The following is a 19,483-nucleotide window of genomic DNA, read 5'->3' on the forward strand; positions in this document are numbered from 1 at the left end:
TGTTTCGGTCTGTTCAGGTTTAGAGAATTGAATGTCAGAGTCCATATTACAGGTAGAACTCCCAACCTCCATTTGGTTCTGCTAGACTCCAATAGTTCACCATACAATACCCTGGTGATCGCAGTTCTGCGAAACCACATACTGTCCAAGGTTTTATGTCCCCAAAAGGGCCATCTGTAAGAGCACTCAGTCAGCATCAGGGGGAAAATCAAGTCTGGGTATCACGTTAAGGACATGTTCAGACGTGATGGATTTCTTCCAGATTTCTTCCAGATTTCTAGTTTGGGTTTTAATCTCCCAAATCTCCAGCAAATTACATAATAATACACTTGGTTGGGTTTTCCAAAACACTATGGACATGTAATTGAAAATTTCACAAGGGTGATTCAAAGCTGACATGGATTTCATCCCTTCAATGTAAAAGACAAAAATCCCTTTCAAAACATACACTACCCATGTAAGACATGTGGATTTTGGCAAGATCCACAGTGGAAAATTTTTACCTGGTGTGGCCTCACCATTTGAGTTTTAGGTGTTCACATGGACATTAATAGGGCAAGAGACACAAAAAATATTATTGGCCAATGCTGTATCTCATAATATTATACACCATACATTACCAAATTACGCAGGTTTCCTCCTTATAACCACAAAACTTTTGGAGGAGGTTCTCTAGTTTGTCAGGTTACAGCAGCAGGTAAACTTGTAGGGACTGCCTTACAGTCTGCACCGCCTGGACCTTAATCCTCATACATAGCAAGTGTGCGCTGCTTTTTTGGGATTGAAACTAGAATTGAGCAAGATTTGTAGGACACTAGTCCGGCGGCCACGTTGTCACTCCGAAATTCTTCTGATGCACACGACTTCATACCAGGCTTACTAATCAGAAGGGACAATAATGGATGGAGACTATAAAGGAAGTTTATCCAAACACTCTGCAAATCTGTACATTTCAACAAGCCTTGCCCTCCCCCCAATATGTGAAATTTTTGCTATAAATTAGGACCCGCTATTTCTCTCGTGTGCAAATAGAAAGGTTTTGCTTTGGTTCAATTAAACGCTGCGTGGTCTGGGCAATGCCTTTTGGAATGTCAGGCCCCCCCCGTAATAAAGAATAAAATATAAAGGGGGGGTCCCATGGCCATACAGGCCGTAGATGGAGTATTCAAATTATTTATTTTTAGTCAGATTTTTTCCTCATAAAGTTATAATTTTATTGTGGTAATAGAATTTTATTCAAGGTTTCTGAGAGGAATTCTTGGCGCCGGTTTTACGGGCCTTGATTGGTGGATTCATATTTTAGGTGTATTTTCACTGGTTGATTTTGCTTTGACAGCTGTGGTGATAATATATAAATCCCTGTTTGGCAGTTTTTTCCTCACACAGCATTTCTCTGAAGAAAAAGAAGATTCCTGTGACGATATGGATGAGCTAATTCAGCAGCTAATGGCAAGAGCAAGTGAAGAGGGTGGCATGGAGTGGCTTAAGAATTGTTTATCTATGAGCACAAGCACGACAGTTTTGGACGCTACCCCCAGTACCTCTTTTCCTCGCTCTCAGCCACAGAATCCGGGTCCACCATCAGCTTCCACTTTTGAAGCGGCTCCTGGCGGAAGAATTAGGAAACCTCCGGCGGCCTATTCTCCCTCTCCTAGAAGCCGGAGGCCCACAGGACGCGAGATTAGCAGGAAGCCTCGCCGCATTCCGGCGAGCAAATCCCGCAGCCCTGCCCGAGATCACGGGCGACGTCATCACCGCAAGACAGCCGTCAGCTGGGGAGGCTGATAAGGCACAAGGGCGCTGCGGTCGTAAAAGCACCGCGGCGGCCGCAAGCGGGATTAACCCAGAGCTTGCTGCATCAATGCCTCCATCTCAGCAAGAGATTACCTCCGAAGAGGAAGAAGACCCTTCACCATCCTGCTCCCATCAGCTGTGCTCGCCCAACATGGAGGGCTTGAGCTCAGGCTGTACAACGGATCAAGTCACACCATCTACCTCCGCAGGACAGGGTGAGATGATTAATTTATTTGACGCTAATTATCAGGGCCAATTAAAACAGATGTTTAAAAGCATGCTGCCTGAGGCCCTGCGCGACGCTATTTCTCCTGTATCACAACATCAACCGGGTGTTATTTTGGCTGATGATTGTGCACATTTGAATGCTGTGTCAAGCAAAAATACGTTCAAGGAAGCCCTTACTTTTCAATTATTACCTTTGGGCTTTCACTTAAGCTCATCTACCAAAGATTTAATTTGGGGTTGTAGTTACGTTGATTTATTTTCTCTTAACTGGATACAAGCATTTGCGATTTATTCTGCTGTCTTGGGCGAAAAATACCCCAATTTATGCAGCAAACTTTTTCAACATGTGGTCATTATCTTGGAAGCTTATAGGAATTTTGGTGGTTTAGCTTGGCTTCATTACGACGAAGCTTTTCGTCAAAAATTGGCTGTTCACCCTGAAGTAAAATGGGGGGATAAAGACGTTGGTTTATGGTTGAATTTAATGTTACCTCAAAGACAGGGTTTTTCTAGACAATGCTCTAATCCTACGCCCAAAAAATGCGTATGCTTCGCTTTAATGATTCCTTTTGCAAATGGAACCAAAACTGTAAATATCGGCACGAATGCTCATTTTGTGGTTACTCCCACCCTGCAGCAAAGTGCTTCAAGAAGCAATCTGCTCAGTAACCAGCAGTTAAAGATAAAAGCTCCGACGCCGGTGAACCTGGCAAACATGTTATACTGGCTAAACATTTACCCAAACAGGGAGAGCAGTGAGTTACTATTTAAAGGTTTTTATTATGGTTTTTATGTTCCTTCCTTTAATGGTCAAGGTTGCTTAATAGTGAAAAATGTATCTTCATTAGGATTTAATCTTAAGGTAGCAAAAGACAAAATTTTATCCGAACTGGAATTGGGCAGAATTGCCGGCCCATTTTCAACTCCTCCTTTTCAAAATTTCAGGATTTCACCATTGGGTATTGTCCCTAAAAAGGAGCCAGGAACTTTTCGGCTAATCCACCATTTATCCTATCCATGCGGAAGCTCTTTAAACGATCAAATTGACGAGTCACTGTCTTCAGTGAGATACGCCTCTTTTGACGAGGCTATTGATATTCTTAAAAAATTTGGTTCGAATGCCTTATTGGCTAAATTGGATATCAAATCTGCATTTAGGCTTTTGCCAGTTAACCCAAACGGTTTTAACTCTTTGGGTTTTTATTTTGACGGAAAATTTTTCTTTGATAAATGCCTACCAATGGGTTTTTACCTGTCTTGCTTTTACTTTGAGAATTTTTCTTCTTTTCTTCATTGGGTTTTGGAGTACAATATTCTAAATGTAGGCATTTTACATTATTTGGACGATTTTTCATTTGTAGGCCCAGCTTCGTCTGCTGATTGTTTTGATGCTCTATCCACTTTCATTAGGTTGTGTGATTATTTTGGAGTGCCCATCGCACATGAAAAAACGGTTTTTCCTTCTAATTGCATTGAATTCCTGGGAATAACATTGGACTCTTCCAAGATGGAATCGAGTCTTCCGCCTGAGAAAGTTATTAAGCTTCGCAATGCCTTATCAAAATTTGTCGATAGAGAAAAATCTACTTTTAAAGAATTGCAATCATTACTGGGCTTACTTAATTTTGCAATAAGAATTATTCCGATGGGTAGGCCATTTTCCAGGCGCCTTTATGAGGCCACAAGAGGTCTATCTTCCCCAAATTCCCATGTTCGAATTTGTTCTGATTTAAAGAAAGATGCTATTGTACGGCTAAGATTTTTATCTGAATTTAACGGAAAGTCATGTTGGCAGTCCGACTTTAAGTCAGCTGACTCCTTACCGTTTTCTTTCTCAGTTCACAATTCGGCAGTTTGTGCATTGATTTTTGGCTCACATTGGACTGTTCAAGTTCTTCCTTTGCCTTGGATGTCGATCGAGGTAAAGAAAAATAGATTTGTACTTGAATTACTTTCAGTCTTTATGGGTATTTATATTTGGGGCTCTTTTTTTAAGAATTCTAGAATCAATTTGCTATCCGAAAACCAAGGTTTCCTTATGTCAATCAACACTTTGTCTTCAAAAAATAAATGGGCTGCACATGTTTTGAGGCATTTGACGTTACTATGCTTGAAATTGAACATTTTGCTTAAAGCGAGTTTTGGTTCCAGCCGTTTGAAATTAGCTACAGATTCATTATTTTCAAGCCAACGATTAATTTTTTCCCAACATGTTCCAAATGCAGACATCGAGGCAACCCATTGTCCGCAAGACTTCTGGGACATGATAGCGGTTTGATACCGTACTTTATTGAGCAATCTTTGTCGGTGAGATCATGGGCCGATTATTCGGCCGCATGGCTTGAATGGTTTAATTTTTGTAGCTTATCGAATATTGATCATAAAACATTGAGCTCTTCATCTGGTCTAAGATTCGCGGAATATTTAATTCAGAGAGGTTTATCCTATTCAGCAGTAAAGAAATCTATTTCGGGTGTTTCATTTTTTCAAAAATGTTTTGAGTGCCAACCTCTAACGTCATTTTTTCCACTAAAACAGTTTTTAAAAGGTTTTAAAAGAGCTAATTTTAAACCGGACTCTAGACGTCCGATTTCTCACACTTTACTAAAGGACCTTTGTGTTTCTCTTCATAAGGTTTGCGTAAATTATTATGAAGCTTGTTTATTTTCTTCTGCCTTTGTAATTGCCTTTTTTGGTGCTCTACGAGTAGGCAAACTAATTTCCTCAAGAAAATCGATGCCATCCGGTTTAATGGTATCCGATATTGAATTACACGACAATTTCTTAATTTTGTCGGTGAGAAGATCAAAGACTGACCAAAGCGGTTCCGGGGCTAGAATTAAGATTGCCGCTTTTCATGACACAGACATTTGTCAGAATGTTAAAAAATTGGATTAAGTTACGTCCCGTTGTTCAAGGCCCTTTGTTCTTGCATGCTGACTTGTCTCCTGCTACAATTTTTCAGTTCAATTTTTTTATTAAAAAAATGTTTGAAATTGCTGGGCAAGGATCATCTGAATATTACCTCACACTCTTTTAGAATAGGGGTTCATAAAATTCAGAAACTGGGTAGATGGAATTCTAAAAGATTTAAGATTTATATTCGTCATAATCTATACAAATACTAATATTTTATTTATTTCCAGGACCAGTAGTCGTTTGGATTATCGGCCATTCTTTTATATATTGGGCCCAGAAGAGGGCTAGGATGCAAAATAATTCAGAGAACTTATCTTTTTGCCCCGAGCTAACCCAAATATTCTGGCATGGTATACGTGGAATGTATTGGTCAAACTTTATCTCAGAGTTTAAAAAATGTGCTAAGCTTTTTCCTCTTCCAAAGCTAGTTATATTTCATATGGGAGGTAATGATATTGGGAAGATGAAAACTCTTGACTTGATAGCTCTGATGAGAGTAGACATTTCGACCTTAAAACAATCTTTTCCTAATACTGATTTCATCTTCTCGGAAATCATTCCTAGATTGTTATGGAAGGAGACCAAGTCTCATTTTTTGAACAGAATACGCATAAGGGTTAATCGGGGTTTACAGAAGTTTTTACCTTTAGTCAACGGTTTTTCTTTCAGACATTTGGACCTCGAAGGTTTTATCCCGGGTCTTTACAGAAAAGATATGGTCCATTTGTCAGAAATAGGTCTCGACATTTTTAATCTAAATTTGCAAAATATGGTTGAAAAGTGGCTGTATGTGTGGAAGGGCGGGGCCAGGTCTTTATGAGCCCTGGCCCATGGGAAAATGGATTTATTTATGAATGGATTGGTTAATATTTATTTATTTAACCCAAAATAAACTCACTGCCATTTTTCATCCACTATTGTTGTGTCTGTGTTATTCATTTAGTTATTAATTAAATCGGTCTTGTATGGCCATGTCAGCCCCCCACCCCGTAATAAATAAAATATAAAGGGGGGTCCCATGGCCATACAGGCCGTAGATGGAGTATTCAAATTATTTATTTTTAGTGAGATTTTCTCCTCATAAAGTTATAATTTTATTGTGGTAATAGAATTTTATTCAAGGTTTCTGAGAGGAATTCTTGGAGCCGTTTTTACGGGCCTTGATTGGTGGATTCCGATTTTAGGTGTATTTTCATTGGTTAATTTTGCTTTGACAGCTGTGGTGATAATATATAAATCCCTGTTTGGCAGTTTTTTCCTCACATAGCATTTCTCTGAAGAAAAAGAAGATTCCCCTCCCTCCCCTTCTGTTCGAATCGAATGTCGTGAGGCTTATTTGTGGGAAAATCGCTCGTTAAGGGGCGGATTGTTTCTTCTGTGTAATTATTTTGGGTATTTAATATGGATTTATTTATGAATGGATTGGTTAATATTTATTTATTTATTTAACCCAAAATAAACTCACGGCCATTTTTCATCCACTATTGTTGTATCTGTGTTATTCATTTAGTTATTAATTAAATCGGTCTTGTATGGCCATGGAGCAGACATGTTGCCCTAAGCAAAAGCTCAGCACTCGGCCTCCTATAATGTAATTTATACATAAAAAAGGAAAGAATAATCCATCCCCCCGACCATTAATCAGTGGGAAAGCCTCGGTTTTGTTTTCCTAAATGCCAGATTTCCTGCGCAAACCAAACACACACACAGACGGAGGAGTGAGGAAACCTTAATGGCTTTAGTTGGTAATATAATGATCATATAAAAAAAAGCTTTGTAGATTATTTGACCCCATCACACTCTTCATCTTGTTTTCCCACCACAATAAGTCCTCAGAGTCCGCATCAATGTCGTACATCAAAGTCATCTTGGTTCCAGACCATTAGAAAAGTGGTGGGTGATGAAGACCACGGTAGGATCTGTACATAAGTATTAAAAAATATGTATACTCTTCATTTGCAGTCACAAAACAGAGAAAGTCATATTTCACGGAAATGTCGGGGCCACCAGTGCTTCTAATATTTACAGTCAAGACCTATTCTCTGTTGGAGGTCTAAAGCCATCACGGCACCAGACCGACGTCATATGGGTGGCTTATTCTGCTTATTCTGGCCCTTGTGCCTTTCCTTCTGTAAGTCCTGAGTCAAGGGACTTATTCTAGTCAGTAATATCCATCTCTTCTGTTTTTGGCATCAAGAGTGTCTGCTCCTTCATCTTGTTCTAGTTCAAGATCATCTGCGTTGTCTGGTTCACCGCCATGTTCTTCCTACCAAATAAAAAGTCCAAAGATTAGATAAAAGTGGCAATACGAAAAAACACAACGTAGATCATAAATGTCAGATTGGTGGAGGTCCAACCTCTAGAGCCCTCCAACCATACAGTTGTGGCCAAAAGTATTGCCACCCCTGCAATTCTGTCAGATAATACTCAGTTTCTTCCTGAAAATGATTGCAAACACAAATTCTTTGGTTTTATTATCTTCATTTAATTTGTCTTAAATGAAAAAAAACACAAAAGAGAATGAAGCAAAAAACAAAACATTGATCATTTCACACAAAACTCCAAAAATGGGCCAGACAAAAGTATTGGCACCCTCAGCCTAATACTTGGTTGCACAACCTTTAGCCAAAATAACTGCGACCAACCGCTTCCGGTAACCATCAATGAGTTTCTTACAATGCTCTGCTGGAATTTTAGACCATTCTTCTTTGGCAAACTGCTCCAGGTCCCTGATATTTGAAGGGTGCCTTCTCCAAACTGCGATTTTTAGATCTCTCCACAGGTGTTCTATAAGATTCAGGTCTGGACTCATTGCTGGCCACCTTAGAAGTCTCCAGTGCTTTCTCTCAAACCATTTTCTAGTGCTTTTTGAAGCGTGTTTTGGGTCATTGTCCTGCTGTAAGACCCATGACCTCTGAGGGAGACCCAGCTTTCTCACACTGGGCCCTACATTATGCTGCAAAATTTGTTGGTAGTCTTCAGACTTCATAATGCCATGCACATGGTCAAGCAGTCCAGTGCCAGAGGCAGCAAAGCAACCCCAAAACATCAGGGAACCTCCGCCATGTTTGTCTGTAGGGACCGTGTTCTTTTCTTTGAATGCCTCTTTTTTTCTCCTGTAAACTCTATGTTGATGCCTTTGCCCAAAAAGCTCTACTTTTATCTCATCTGACCAGAGAACATTCTTCCAAAACGTTTTAGGCTTTTTCAGGTAAGTTTTGGCAAACTCCAGCCTGGCTTTTTTATGTCTCGGGGTAAGAAGTGGGGTCTTCCTGGCTCTCCTACCATACAGTCCCTTTTCATTCAGACGCCGACAGATAGTATGGGTTGACACTGTTGTACCCTCGGACTGCAGGGCAGCTTGAACTTGTTTGGATGTTAGTCAAGGTTCTTTATCCAACATCCGCACAATCTTGCGTTGAAATCTCTTGTCAATTTTTTTTTTTCCGTCCACATCTAGGGAGGTTAGCCACAGTGCCATGGGCTTTAAACTTCTTGATGACACTGCGCACTGTAGACACAGGAACATTCTGGTCTTTGGAGATGGACTTGTAGCCTTGAGATTGCTCATGTTTCCTCACAATTTGGTTTCTCAAGTCCTCAGGCAGTTCTTTGGTCTTCTTTCTTTTCTCCATGCTCAATGTGGTACACACAAGGACACAGGACAGAGGTTGAGACAACTTTAATCCATGTCAACTGGCTGCAAGTGTGATTTACTTATTGCCAACACCTGTTAGGTGCCACAGGTAAGTTACAGGTGCTGTTAATTACACAAATTAGAGAAGCATCACATGATTTTTCGAACAGTGCCAATACTTTTGTCCACCCTCTTTTTTATGTTTGGTGTGGAATTATATCCAATTTGGCTTTAGGACAATTCTTTTTGTGTTTTTTCATTTAAGACAAATTAAATGAAGATAATAATAACAAAGAATTTGTGTTTTCAATCATTTTCAGGAAGAAAATGAGTATTATCTGACAGAATTGCAGGGGTGTCAATACTTTTGGCCACAACTGTATAAGAGGTCCCCTTCCTTTAAAGGGGTCTCCAGTTGCAAGAAGTTATCCCCTATCCAGTGGACAAAATAACTTCTAGATGGGGGTGCAACTCCTGGGAGACCTCTACCAATTCTCATAAAGGGGCCCATTTATCACAGTTATTGGGGACCCTTGCATCATTCTTTCTCTATGGGACTTCCGATGAAATCAGAGTTCAGCCCCATACAACGTGAATTGAGCACAGTTTTGACAGGGATAAAAGTTCCCCATTCTGGCCATCAGTGATTGGAAGGTGGCTGCTTAGAAGAAAAGACCACATGAAGAGATGGAAAAACCATTTAAGAAGATTATCAATAGCATAGTTAAATTATAGCAGATGATCAGGACGGCCAGTGTTATGGCTCTCACTTTGGTTGTCACCCAATCGTTCCAAAATCCTGAAAGGTAGATATGCCTGACTATGCAATCCCACATCGTATATATAGATAGCAGGACTTTTTATCCACCAATATAGATCCAATAAAGCAAATGGATAAAATATAACTTTTATTCGAAGGACTAAAAAAATCCACAAACAAACATCACCCTTGTGACAGAATCAAGAATTTTTTTAGTCCTTCGAATAAAAGTTATATTTTATCCATTTGCTTTATTGCAATCCCACATCGCCCACCTCCTTAATACGGCATAGGCAGATATGGGTGACAAGGCTAATGGGAGCAGTAAGGGTAATCATATTGGTTATCAACCAGGTATCCTTGAAAAATAACTAATGTCTAAACTTAGAAGATTAAAACTCGAAGAGTATACATCACCAGATCTGACAGTACAGACTGCATACAATATTAAATAGATCACTTAGACCTGTTGAGGCTGGAATAGTTACTTTGAAAATGCATGTTAGAATGACTCGACAATACCTTTCTGAAAATTTTCTCACCTGATATTAAAATAATTTATGGATTGCATTTTTTTTTAAAGAGAACCTGTCACTTGCTCCCAAAAATTTAGTTAAATACCTTGGAAAAATCCTTGAGGTCCCCTGATTCTGAGACTTTTTTCCGCTTTGTGCTACTTAGCTCTATTGCAGATATATACACATTTGTTGATTTTTGGAGCGCAGTATGTGAAATCTCTGCTTTGCAGTTCAACTGGGCGTTTCTTCAGGGTGTCCTAGGCTATGGGGGGGTGTGTACTTTCACTCCTCCCTCCTAGATGCTGCCAATGGAGAAAGAGAGGAGTGAAAGTGCACACCCCCTCAGAAAAGTCTTTGAAAAAATGGACCATTGCGCTGTAATTTAGTTATCGGGACTAAAAGATCTATTTAATATTGTGCACAATTTGCATAGTGAAATCTGATGACAAAGCTCCAGGTTTCCTGCATACGAATACAGTCTGCATATATTAAATAGACCACTTAGACCTGATGAGGCTGGAAAGTTACTTTGTAAATCTGTTAGAATGGCTTGATAACATGGGCGTACCCACCGTGGGGCAGGGGGGGGCAGCTGCCCCCCCCTAGAACAGAGATGGCGAACCTGCACACGTCCCAGAGAGGGAATCGCCGGCCCTAACCTGTTCCGTCCTTCCTCACACAGCATTCAGCGGCGCAGCTGGATGACATCATCATTCCGCTCTGCGCCGCTATGTGTCAGTGAGAGGAAGCGCAGGAAGAGAGGAGGAAGGGCAGGAGGAAGCTGCCAGGTGTGTGTGTGTGTGTGTGTGTGTGAGATGGAGGGATGGAGAAGGCAATGATGGGAGTGATGGGGGCGGACAATGATGGGAGTGATGGAAGGGATGGAGAAGGGGATGATGGGGATGATGGAGAAGGGGATGATGGAAGTGATGGAGAAGGCAATGATGGGGATAATGGGAGTGATGGAAAAGGCAATGTTGGGAGGGATGGAGAAAGCAATGATGGGAGTGATGGAAAAGGCAATGTTGGGAAGGATGGAGAAGGCAATGATGGGGATGATGGGAGTGATGGAGAAGGCAATGATGGGAGTGATGGAAAAGGCAATGATGGGAGTGATGGAGAAGGCAATGATGGGGGTGATGGAGAGGGAAATTATGGGGGTGGGAGGAGAAGGCAATAATGGGGTGGTGGGGGAGAAGGCAATGATGGGGGTGACAGAGAGGGCAATTATGGGGGTGGGGGAGAAGGCAATGATGGGGTGGTGGGGGAGAAGGCAATGATGGGGTGGTGAGGGAGAAGGCAATGATGGGGTGGTGAGGGAGAAGGCAATGATGGGGTGACGGAGAGGGAAATGATGGTGGTGATCAAAATGGCAATAATGGGGTGGTGAGGAGGAAATGATGGAGGTGGTGGAATGGGCAATGATAGGGGTGGAGGGGAAAAGGCAATGATGGTGGTAGTGGAAAGGACAATGATGGGAGTGATAGGGGAGGAGGAAATGATGGAGGTGGTGGAATGGGCATTTTCTACTTTTCTACATGATGGTGATTATGATGGGGTACATTTCTACATGGAGGGGATCATTATGGGATATTACTAGAAGAAGGGGATCATGATGGGGCACATTACTAAAAGAAAGGGAAAATGATGGGGCATATTACTATAAGAAGGGGACAATGATGGGACATATTACTACAAGAAGGGGACAATGATGGGGCATATTACTACAAGAAGGGGACAATGATGGGGCATATTTCAGGGTGGAATCTGCTTGCATTCCATGCTAAAATCTATCTATCTAAAAAGAAGAAAACTAGAGCAGCACAAAGAAAGAGTCCGGATGCAGAGCCCCCCCAGGCAAATACCAAACCTCAATTATAGAAATCCAGAGAAATTGGAGGCAGCACACCGTTTGTAGTGAAAATAAAAGAGCTATTTAATAAGGCCAAAAGGCGACGTTGCGGTCCAAACAGCAGGAACATTTCTCAAGGCTTGAGAAAGGTTCCTGTTGTTTAGACCGAAACGTCGCCTTTTGGCCTTATTAAATAGCTTTTTTTTTCACTACAAATGGTGTGTTGCCTCCAATTCCTCTGGATATCTATCTATCTATCTATCTATCTATCTATCTATCTATCTATCTAATAATCTGCATTTTTTTCCCTAAAGATCAATCCAATTGCTGTGTCTGGAAAGGGCACTGTGAGTGGCTCAGTTTCAGAGTGTGATAAGCATGCATGAGCTTGAAGCCACCCTGCTGAACAGAAGACTGCAAAGGTAAGTTTAAAATCAATGAATTGTTTACCTAATAGAATTGATCATGGCTGTATTTCTCCTTGTGTGTGGTATTATGCAGTCACTGTGTGATCTGTTCATGGTGTCGTGGTATTTATCCCTGTATGTGGTATTATTGATCTTGGTATAGGGGATTGTGTTGTGTATGGCGGTTATTTGTTCATTATCGTTTTGTTTCATTCACCTTTTCCGTTCTAAAATTTTACAACCTGAACAACCATGGCTTGCCCCCCCCCCCTGTTTTGATCCTGGGTACGCCCATGCTTGATAATACCTTTTTTTAAAATTTTCTCACATGATATTGAAGAACATGTTAAGGATGTGATTTTTTTAAATGAAGCCATCTATATGGGCATGCAGTTCATAGGAAGCTGAATAAAATGATACCTTGATAACTGTGATTTCATATTTTATTCTCTATGTAAATGAGCTATTAAGATTTATGGGCCGGACATAGATCTACCCAAGAATCTGCCTCCAGAGCTTATTATAAATGAAAGGGTGCATTACCAGTGTTAGACATTGTGGGGATTCGCTCTGGTAGGCAATGGCAGGGCGGCAGTAACGAGGCAACACACAGGCATAAAGTCCAGTTTCAGTGGTTTTAATGTCACTTAGTCACCAGCCGGTTAAGAGAACATAAGGAAAAAACCATACACATCAGCTTGGACAACCACTGGTCCCAGACTCACCCCTTGCACAGGACGGGCTTAACTAAGCGGCTGCCAGGTCCTGCGGCATCCGCCAGGTGCCATTCCCGGGGTTCTTCCGAGTCTTGCTGCTATAGTCCTGCAGCATGGGGATCCTGTATACAAGTTTCAGGCTGAGTCAGCCAAGTTCCTGTAGCTTCCAGAAACACACTCTCCTTGTGGCAGTTACAAACCTCCATTACATAGGGCCCAACCCCTCCCACCAGTGAGATAGACATCACATGGGCTGATCACATGACCCTGACATCATCGCTAGTCCTGTCTTTAGGGAAAAACCCGGCCAAACATTAATCTGCTGGGAGAAACATATCTCCCATCCAGTAAAACACCCTTTACTGTACCACATACCCAGCCTTATGTTCAACCCTAAGTAGGTGGACACATGACATACAGTGAACTCTGGACAGGGCATCTGCATTCCCCAGTAGTCTGCCTGCGCGATGTTCCACTGAAAACTTAAAATTTTGCAGGGACAGGAACCACCTGGTGACTCGGGCATTCCTCTCCTTAGCTTGACTCATCCACGTAAGAGGGGAATGATCTGTCACCAACCGAAATGTTCTCCCCAGCAAATAGTAGCGCAATGACTCCAATGCCCACTTGATGGCCAGGCACTCTCTCTCTCCACAATACTGTATCAGGTTTCAGCTGGGGTAAGCTTCCGGCTTAGGAAACTAAAGGGATGCTCTTCCCCGTTAACTTCCTGAGACAGCACGGCACCGAGCCCTACCTCAGAGGCATCAGTCTGCACAACAAACTCTTTTTTGAAATTTGGAGTGATCAGGATTGGAGTACCACACAGTGCCCATTTTAACTTTGTAAAGGCCTCGTCTAACTGATCACTCCAGTCGCCGATCACAGATTTTTTTCCTTTTAAGCAATCTGTTAAAGGCGCGGGCAGAGTTGCAAAGTTGGGAATGAACCGCCTATAATATCCCACCAAACCTAAAAAGGAGACGGGCCCAGATCTGGATTGCCTCTACTTTGTTTACTTGAGGCTTGAGAACTCCTCTCCCAATGACATAACCCAAGTACTGGGCTTCTTCCAACCCTATGGAACACTTCTTTGGGTTGGCAGTTAGCCTTGCTTGTCGCAGAGAGTCTATCACTGCCTGTACTTTTGCTAAGTGGCTTTCCCAGTCGGTGCTGTACACAATGATATCGTCTAGATAGGCTGAGGCATAGCGGCGATGGGGACGGAGCACAATATCCATTAACCGCTGGAACGTTGCTTGAGCGCCATGCAACCCAAAGGGTAACACCTTATACTGGAACAGACCCTCAGGTGATACAAAAGCCGTTTTTTGCTTCGCCGCCTCTGTTAGGGGTACCTGCCAATAACCTTTTGTAAGGTCCAGAGTTGTAAAATACCGTGCTTGCCCAAAGCGCTCTATCAACTCGGGGTATGGGGTAGGCATCAAACTTTGAAATGTCATTGAGTTTTCTAAAATCATTACAGAATCTTAGAGACCCATCAGGCTTGGGTATTAGGACTATTGGGCTGGCCCACTCACTTTGAGACTTTTCGATGACCCCTAACTGTAGCATAGCTTTTACCTCTTCCGAGATGGCTTGTCGCCGGGCCTCAGGCACCCGATAAGGCTTTAGTTGGACCTTGGCCTGTGGCTCTGTGACAATGTCATGCTGGGTTAGGGAGGTGCGTCCAGGGAGCTCCGAAAAAACATCTGTATTTCGGCTAATGAACTCCCGGACCTCCTGATCCTGTCTATGAGACAAAGTATCTGCAATTTTGACCGGGGGTTGGGCTTCTCCTGCCTCGCACCGAGGTAACGGAGCCTTTTCCATCTAAAAGGCTGGCAGCGGACTATCCTCACCAAGGTGCTCTCTATCTTTCCAGGGTTTAAGCAAATTAATATGGTAAACCTGTTCTGGCTTTCTCCGTCCTGGCTGGTGTACCTTGTAGTCTTCTGGCCCCACCTTCTCCATGGTCTTGTAGGGTCCCTGCCACCTTGCGAGAAATTTGCTATCTACGGTAGGCACAAGCACCAACACCCGATCCCCAGGGCTAAAGGTTCTTACCCGAGCTTCCAGGTTATAGACCCTACTCTGTGACCGTTGTGCTGCCTCCATATGTTCCCGGACCAAGGGTAGGACTGTCTCCATTCACTCTTGCATTTTTGCAACATGTTCTATCACACTTTTGTGGGGGGTAGGTTGGTTCTCCCAGGCCTCATTGGCTATATCGAGTAAGCCCCGTGGATGTCTGCCGTACAACAGTTCAAAGGGCGAGAACCCCGTAGATGCCTGAGGCACCTCCCGTACTGCAAACAACAAATATGGCAATAAGAGATCCCAGTCCTTCCCATCTTTGGAAAATGCCTTTTTTAACATGCTCTTCAGCGTCTTATTGAACCTTTCTACCAGACCATCTGTTTGGGGATGATAGACCGATGTGCGCAACTGTTTAACATTAACAACCGGCAGAGTTCCTTCATAATTTTTGACATAAAGGGGGTTCCCTGGTCTGTTAAAATCTCTTGCGGAATTCCCACCCGTGAAAACATACCCATGAGTTCCTTTGCTATAAGCTTAGCTGATGTGTGGCGCAGAGTAATGGCCTTTGGATATCGGGTAGCATAATCTAGAACTATAAGAATGTGTTGGTGTCCCCTTGCCGACTTATTGAGAGGCCCCACCAGCTCCATAGCCACTCTCTCGACGGGCACCTTTATAATTGGCAAAGGCACCAAAGGGCTCCGAAAGTGAGGCTGGGGACTGGTTACCTGGCACACTGGACCGGAGCTACAGTACCGTTTAACTTCTTCATGGACTGCTGGCCAGTAACATCGCTGCAGAATTTGGTCGAGGGTTTTCTTTTGGCCCAGATGCCCCCCAAGTACATGCGCATGCGCTAAATCCATTACCAGCCTCCGATACGTCTGAGGTACCAGTAATTGTTCTACCATTTCCCCCCCGTATTTTCTCCACTCGGTACAACAAATCCTGGTTCAGCTCAAAGCGTGGCAACACCGTATCTGCCCCAGGTTGTTGGGGTTCCCCATTGACAAACAGTACATTTTCTCTAGCCCGGGCAAAAGTAAGGTCTCGGAGTAGCGCTGTACCAAAATTGTCACCTGATACATTCAAGTCTGACAACTCAGGTCCCGGCGGCAAGTCTTCCACCTCTCCATCCAATACTTCCCTGGGAGAATTCTCCCGCTCCTCCACCGAAGGGAAGGTTATTCCTACAGCCAGCACTTCTTCCTCCGGGCCACCAGGTTCATGCCCCACTTCTGGAGAATGTAACCTGGTTGCCTCTGGTGCCGGCAGTTGCTCAGTGGGTGGGACAACAGACGGCCACAGCACAGAAAACAACGGAAAGTCTCGTCCAATTATCACTTCATAATGTAAATTAGTCACAACCCCCACCTCGTGGCACCGCCTCCCCGCTGGGGTGCTGATTACCACTAGTGCGGTGGGATAGTCTTTTAAGTCTCCATGTATACACAACACCCCAATTTTCCGACCCGTATACTCGCTGGTGTGTATCCAGCTGGCTCGTACCAGGGTTACAAGACTCCCTGAGTCCAATAGGGCCACAGCCGGGGTACCCTCCACTTCAACCCGACATAAATGTTCCATATTGGGACCTTTCGGGGTACCCATTGCACACGTCGGTTCGGCATAGTGGGACTGGCGGTACCCAAAATTTGTGTCCATGGGCTCAGTCAGGTGGGGGCAATCAGCTCTCCTGTGACCTGGTCCCTGGCACTGCCAGCAGATTATGGGGCTCCTTACTTCCCCAGATAAGTCCTGAGCGGCCTTCCTGGGCTCCGCTCGCTGAACCAGGGGTGAGGACTTAGGGAACCTTCCTGTTTCCTTCCGGGGGGTCCCTCCCTGTAGCTCTTTGGTAGCCCCATACCTTTCTATGAGGTCTATCATCTGCATGGCATAAGTGGGGTATGCCTGTCCGACCCATGTCTGGAGGGAGTGGGGTAAAGCCCTCCAAAAATTATCAGTCACTATGCGGTCCAGCATGGCCGTGGGGCACAACACCTCAGGCTGCAACCACTTTGGTAACAGGTGCAACAGGTCGTAATACTGGTGTACCTGCTGGGCCCGCACTAACACATTTATCCCAAGACGTGCCAGTATCTCACCCTTGACGACCGTGTAGTCCGCCCTTTGCTTTGTGGGTAGGTCCTGATACGCTTTCAAAGGTCCTGGGGTCAGAAACGGAGCGAGGATATCCGTCCAATGGTCCCGGGGTAGCTTCTCTCTCTCAGTGACTCCTTCGAACATCTCCAGGTACGCCTCCACATCGTCCGATTTCGCCATCTTGGGAGTCGCTATACGAACCGCTTTCCGGACCTCATGGATTCCCCGGTCAGCTCCTTTTGTCTGCGCTGTCGTGATATGCTGTATTAACAGCTGATTGGTTTCCTGCTGCTGCTGCATAGCCTGCTGCTGCATAGCCAGCTGTCGCATTGACTCCTGTTGCTGCTGCCGCATGGCCTCCTTTTGCTGCTGCATAGCCTGCTGCTGCTGTGTAGCCTGCTGCTGCATAGCCTGCTGCTGCTGTCGCATGGCCTCTATGAGCATTTTTACCGTGGCCTCCATTTCTGGAAAGTTCCCTGCCTGGGTCTCTGCCACTCGTTTCACCCAGGACATAGGCTGGGGTACAAATAAAAAAAATAAGAAAAACAGCCTGGCCTCACTGCTTTTGCCAGCATTCTCCACCAATTGTGGGGATTCGCTCTGGTAGGCAATGGCAGGGCGGCAGTAATGAGGCAACACACAGGCATAAAGTCCAGTTTCAGTGGTTTTAATGTCACTTAGTAACCAGCCGGTTAACAGAACATAAGGAAAAAACCATACACATACTCCAGCTTGGACAACCACTGGTCCCAGACTCACCCCTTGCACAGGATGGGCTTAACTAAGCGGCTGCCAGGTCCTGTGGCATCCGCCAGGTGCCAGTCCCGGGGTTCTTCCGAGTCTTGCTGCTATAGTCCTGCAGCATGGGGATCCTGTATACAAGTTTCAGGCTGAGTAAGCCAAGTTCCTGTAGCTTCCAGAAACACACTCTTCTTGTGGCAATTACCAACCTCCATTACATAGGGCCCAACCCCTCCCACCAGTGAGATAGACATCACATGGGCTGATCACGTGACCCTGACACCATCGCAGGTCCTGTCTTTAGGGAAAAACATTAATCTGCTGGGAGAAACATATCTCCCATCCAGTAAAACACCCTTTACTGTACCACAACATGTAGATTAGGAGAGCGGACTGTCAGTCATTACATGTCTCACACTGGAAATGCCTCCATACATTTAAAATAAGCTCTGGAGGCGGAATATCGGAGAGATCTATGTCCGACCCATAGACCTTAACCCCTAGACATTTAGATAATAAGAAAAATGTGGATTTCATTGGAATAAGACATCGTATTGCAGATATCAAGGTCTCATTTTATTCAACGTGCTATTTTATTTTCAACTTTCTATGACCTACATGTCGGCTTAGGAGTGTTGATCCTACTAACATATTCCTTTTAATATCATGTTCAATTTGCATTGTGAAATCTGATAACAAATATAAAAGCTCTAGATCTCCTGCATAGTTAAAGGTTCTAACGCTAAAGTTTTGGGTGCATTCAGCGACCACTAGAGGGAGCTCAGGAGTACTGTATACTGTGTTACAATTGTGTTGCAGAAAGCTACCTCTAGTGGTGGCTGCAGACAGACAAAAATCTGAAGCTTTGCATTATAAAACCTGAGCCTCAACTTCTGCAAAGATATATTAAAGCTAATCAGTACCTAAAAATGATAGGATGATTAAAAGCAGAGATTACCGTTAAGCCTCTGCTGTAAATGATAAAATGCTGCCAATTATGAGCTACTACTCTAGCTTTGAAAATTGCTAAAAAAATATTGTTTTGTCACATTCTAAGCATAATAAATGACTTGATGACAGACAATTGCTTGGTTCGCTTGCGCACATAATAACATATTTGGAATTGGCCATTTGCAGCATTGTTGAGTTACAATTACTTAACAGAACGGCGGCACAGCCAGGAGCGGGCCACGCGGACAATTTGACATGCCTCAATAAATAAATGGCTCTATTGTTCCCTCTGCAGCAAAGACAGCCACAAAGTGGAATTTTAATCGCATTCCCCATCCACCCATAAATGTAATGCTCACAATCATCCGTACGGTAAGATTCTGACAAAAGTATATTTAGACGTACAGTGAGAAAATAGACGTCTGCGATGATGGGAACCGGTAAAAGCAACATTTTATAGGCTTATAAAATTGAGCAACATTGAGGCTTCATCTTTAAAAGGAGTCAAAATGTAACCTCACCACATCCAACATAAGAGAAGAAAATGAGTTTTGACAGATCTGCACCCCTCGCAGGAAGGGAGCGAGGATCAACAATTTTACTGCTGCGCTCTCTTCAATTATCCGAACGCGTAATTAGAGGAAAATGAGTTTAGAGGAAAATGTCCTTGAGGACAACACAATGTAATATGAATGGGAGGAAAAAAAATAGACAATGTGATATCAAAAGGCTCTTCGATAAAATGGCTCACTAACAGCACCTGTCCCAAAAATATGCTGCCGATGTAGGCATTTAGACTAATAGGAGAGTGGAC

The 19,483-nt window shown here is 43.5% G+C and overlaps 1 protein-coding gene across 2 annotated transcripts in view; it reads right to left on the reverse strand.

Annotated features, from left to right (window-relative positions):
• Positions 1-6,660: 6,660 nt before the first annotated feature.
• The window catches only part of LOC141097935 (uncharacterized), a 151,256-nt gene continuing 138,433 nt past the window's right edge, over positions 6,661-19,483 (reverse strand). For both annotated transcript variants that reach the window (XM_073585463.1, XM_073585462.1), the window contains one exon: positions 6,661-7,207. Coding sequence is in view for 1 of the 2 variants with exons in the window: in XM_073585462.1 (XP_073441563.1) it covers positions 7,103-7,207 (105 nt within the window). In the remaining variant the exon portion in view is untranslated. The remainder of the gene's footprint in view (positions 7,208-19,483) is intronic.

The sequence above is a fragment of the Dendrobates tinctorius genome, unplaced genomic scaffold (assembly GCF_039654945.1).
Source record: "Dendrobates tinctorius isolate UK_male_01 unplaced genomic scaffold, ASM3965494v1 ptg000086l, whole genome shotgun sequence".
Classification (NCBI taxonomy): Eukaryota; Metazoa; Chordata; class Amphibia; order Anura; family Dendrobatidae; genus Dendrobates; species Dendrobates tinctorius.